General features: G+C 52.7%; 1 protein-coding gene across 1 annotated transcript in view; it reads left to right on the top strand.

The window, feature by feature from the left end:
* KSR2 (kinase suppressor of ras 2) overlaps nt 1-2,857 on the top strand; it is a 272,026-nt gene that overhangs the window by 211,276 nt on the left and 57,893 nt on the right. Inside the window, exon 8 of the mRNA XM_015567589.1 lies at nt 2,736-2,803. Within this exon, the coding sequence (XP_015423075.1) occupies nt 2,736-2,803 (68 nt within the window). The remainder of the gene's footprint in view (nt 1-2,735; nt 2,804-2,857) is intronic.

Below are 2,857 nucleotides of genomic sequence, written 5' to 3'. Positions count from 1 at the left end.
TTTCCCTCCTTGTGGGAAAGAGCACCTGAGAAGGAAATTCACCATCACGGACTATGGGCTAAAGAGACACAGGGCAGTGTGGCCAGAGGGCTTGGCTCTGGTGTGCGGGCTCCGGGACTGACCTCCCCGGTGTTCTGATTCCTGCCTCTTGTAGTAAGCATCGTGTCCTGGTTGGCCTCCCATGTTTCCACAGACTTTGAGGCAAGGACTCCAGGGCAGATGGTTGGTTTGTTGGAGAGAAGATCCCAGCCCACACCAGCAAGGGAGTCGGGGAGAGACAGGGAAGGAAAGCAGCCAGCACAGGTGCCTCAAAGGGCAGTTATGGGCAACTTGGTCCAGCCCCACCTTGGCACACCCTGAGCTGTCCTACCGAAGAGAGGGGAGACTGAGAGATTCATCACCCAGCTCCCCATCGTGCTGTTTCAGGCTTCCTGCGTTTCAGCCAGCTCACCTTTCCAGCCAGAGAAGGTTGTCTGCGGAGGGTCCTAGGGGCTGGCTGTACCAATTAGCAATAATGACAACCACCACCACAGTAAGAAGGACAGCACCTGCTGCTGCAAGTCTCTGTCCACGCACCTGATTCGTGTCATATTATTAGTCCTCATGCAGCCCCGTGAGGCAGGGGCTATGATTGTCCCCACTTCACAGGTAAGGAAACTGAGGCTCAGAGCCGGTCAGCCACTTGCCCAAGCTGTCACAGCCAGGAAGGAGGGGTGTAGGGATTGAAGCCAGATTTATTCTGTATACTATCCTGACCGCATTTCCCCCCTTTTGGGGGTGGGGATGGGGGGTGGTTTATTCTGTAAGAGTCAAGTTCCCAGACATCTCTCCCCTGGGAGGGAGATTGTGCCCCTCTTACATGGTGGTTCTTAAACTCTGGAATGCACTAGCTGGAAATTCACATTCAGCTACTGAATCAGAACCTCAGAGGGCAAACCTTGGGGAGCTGACTTGGGTGGAACCATGCATATGCTGGAAAAAAGATTCTTCATAAGCCGGACATAGGGTCTGCATTGTGCAACAGTTTGGCCTCGGTCCCTGTGACTGCCCTCCAGGGTCTGTGTGGTTTTGGCACTTAACTAGCCCTGCGGACTGGATGGGCAGGTCCTGGATGTGTGGGCACGAGTTCTGGCATCTGGACTCCGCGTGAAGCGAAGAGCCTGCGTGTCGGAGCCGGTTCTTTTGGGCGTTCTGCATGAGCTGCAGTTGTGCTCCCACGCCTCGCTCTGCCCTCTGAGGCGGAGGGACTTCCACGCCACAGGCTGTTGGCTGCCACTGCAGTCACCTGGCTTGAGACGACTGTGGTCGCTGCCAGTGACCAGGACTTTCCCCTGGATGCTCACTCTGCTCGCTTCTACCACATCAGCGCCCCCCTCTCTGTGTGTAACCTGAGTGTCCCACCCTCCCAGCAGGGAAGGAGACCTCCCATCACTGCCTTGGGTGGCTATCTCCAATAGCTAGAGCCTTTAAGTAAAATCAGAGGCCACCACCGACCCAGGTATTCTGCCAGGGCCAGTCAGGTCCTCTGTTTTTCCATCTGTAAGATGGGAATGATAGTAATACCTACTTCATAAGGTTGTTCTAAAGATCCAGTGGCACAGTGTCTATGAAATGTGTAGTACCATGGCTGTCAAATGAGTCTTCAAGGAAATGGTAGATGATTATTGGGATTGGAAGATGATGATGACAAAGATAAATATAGATTGATGGGGGAAATGTCTTTCATAGCATGAAGTGGGCACTGTTGAAGTGTCTACCCACTCTTGGGCCACCCAGGGCTGACCCTTGAGAGTGGTATGGCAGCAGTCTCTCTCCAGAGTTAATTTCCTGGCTGCCAAGGATAATGTCTTTTCAGTAGCTGCCCCATCTCATCTTACAATCTGGTACCCACAGTACTCAGAGCTTTCTGAACCACTGGGGCATTCCATCCATCCACCCACCCATTCACCCACCCACTGATCCATCTACCTGTCCATCCACCCATCTATCCACCCATTGACCCATCTACCCATCCATCCACCCATCCACACACTCATCGATCCATCTACCCACCCCTCAATCCATCTAACCATCTACCCATGCACTGTTGTGGCAAGGGAGCATCCCCGAAAGGTTTATTAGGGGAGAACTCCCCAATAAGCCAATAGAGTCCCATGCTGGTTACACACAGAGAGGGGGAGCTTATGGTAGACGTGAGCATCCAGGGGAAAGTCCTGGTCACTGGCAGCGACCACAGTCGTCTCAAGCCAGGTGACTGCAGTGGCGGCCAACAGCCTGTGGCGTGGACTTCCCTCCGTGCTCTGAGCGTGACCGTGCTACAGCCAAGCTTGAATGTTGAATGGTCAAAGCTCTGAGTTCTTATAGCCCCCGAGGGATGGAGATCCCACTAATATCGGAGTCCTGATGGAGCCTTCACCCAAATGTCCAGACTTGTGGTTTTGGGTGTTCCTGTTATTCTCCATACCTCAGTCCTGACATAGTGCCTGACATGACTATCACAGCCGACAGTGACTCCATATTGGTTTGTAAAAGGTGTTCAAAAAGTCCACTCTGCTTTTGCTCTATATACCCATCCACTCATGCAGTCACTCATCTGTCTGTTCATCTGTCCATGCATTTGTGCATCCACCCAACCATCTATCTATGCATCCGTGCATGCATCCATTGCTAGGTTTATCCATGTATCCATCCATCCATCCATCCATCATCCATCCGTCCTTCTCTCTCTCTCTCAGGTTGAAGTGCCACAACAAATGCACCAAAGAAGCCCCGCCCTGCCATCTCCTCATCATCCACCGAGGAGGTAAGTGTTTAACACTTGCTGCCAAGAACCAGCAATGCGGAATCAGCAGGGAGC

This window comes from Myotis davidii, unplaced genomic scaffold, assembly GCF_000327345.1.
Source record: "Myotis davidii unplaced genomic scaffold, ASM32734v1 scaffold1330, whole genome shotgun sequence".
In the NCBI taxonomy this organism is placed as follows: domain Eukaryota; kingdom Metazoa; phylum Chordata; class Mammalia; order Chiroptera; family Vespertilionidae; genus Myotis; species Myotis davidii.
Note: the sequence above shows the minus strand (reverse complement) of the source record. Positions and strands in the feature narration are given on the sequence as shown.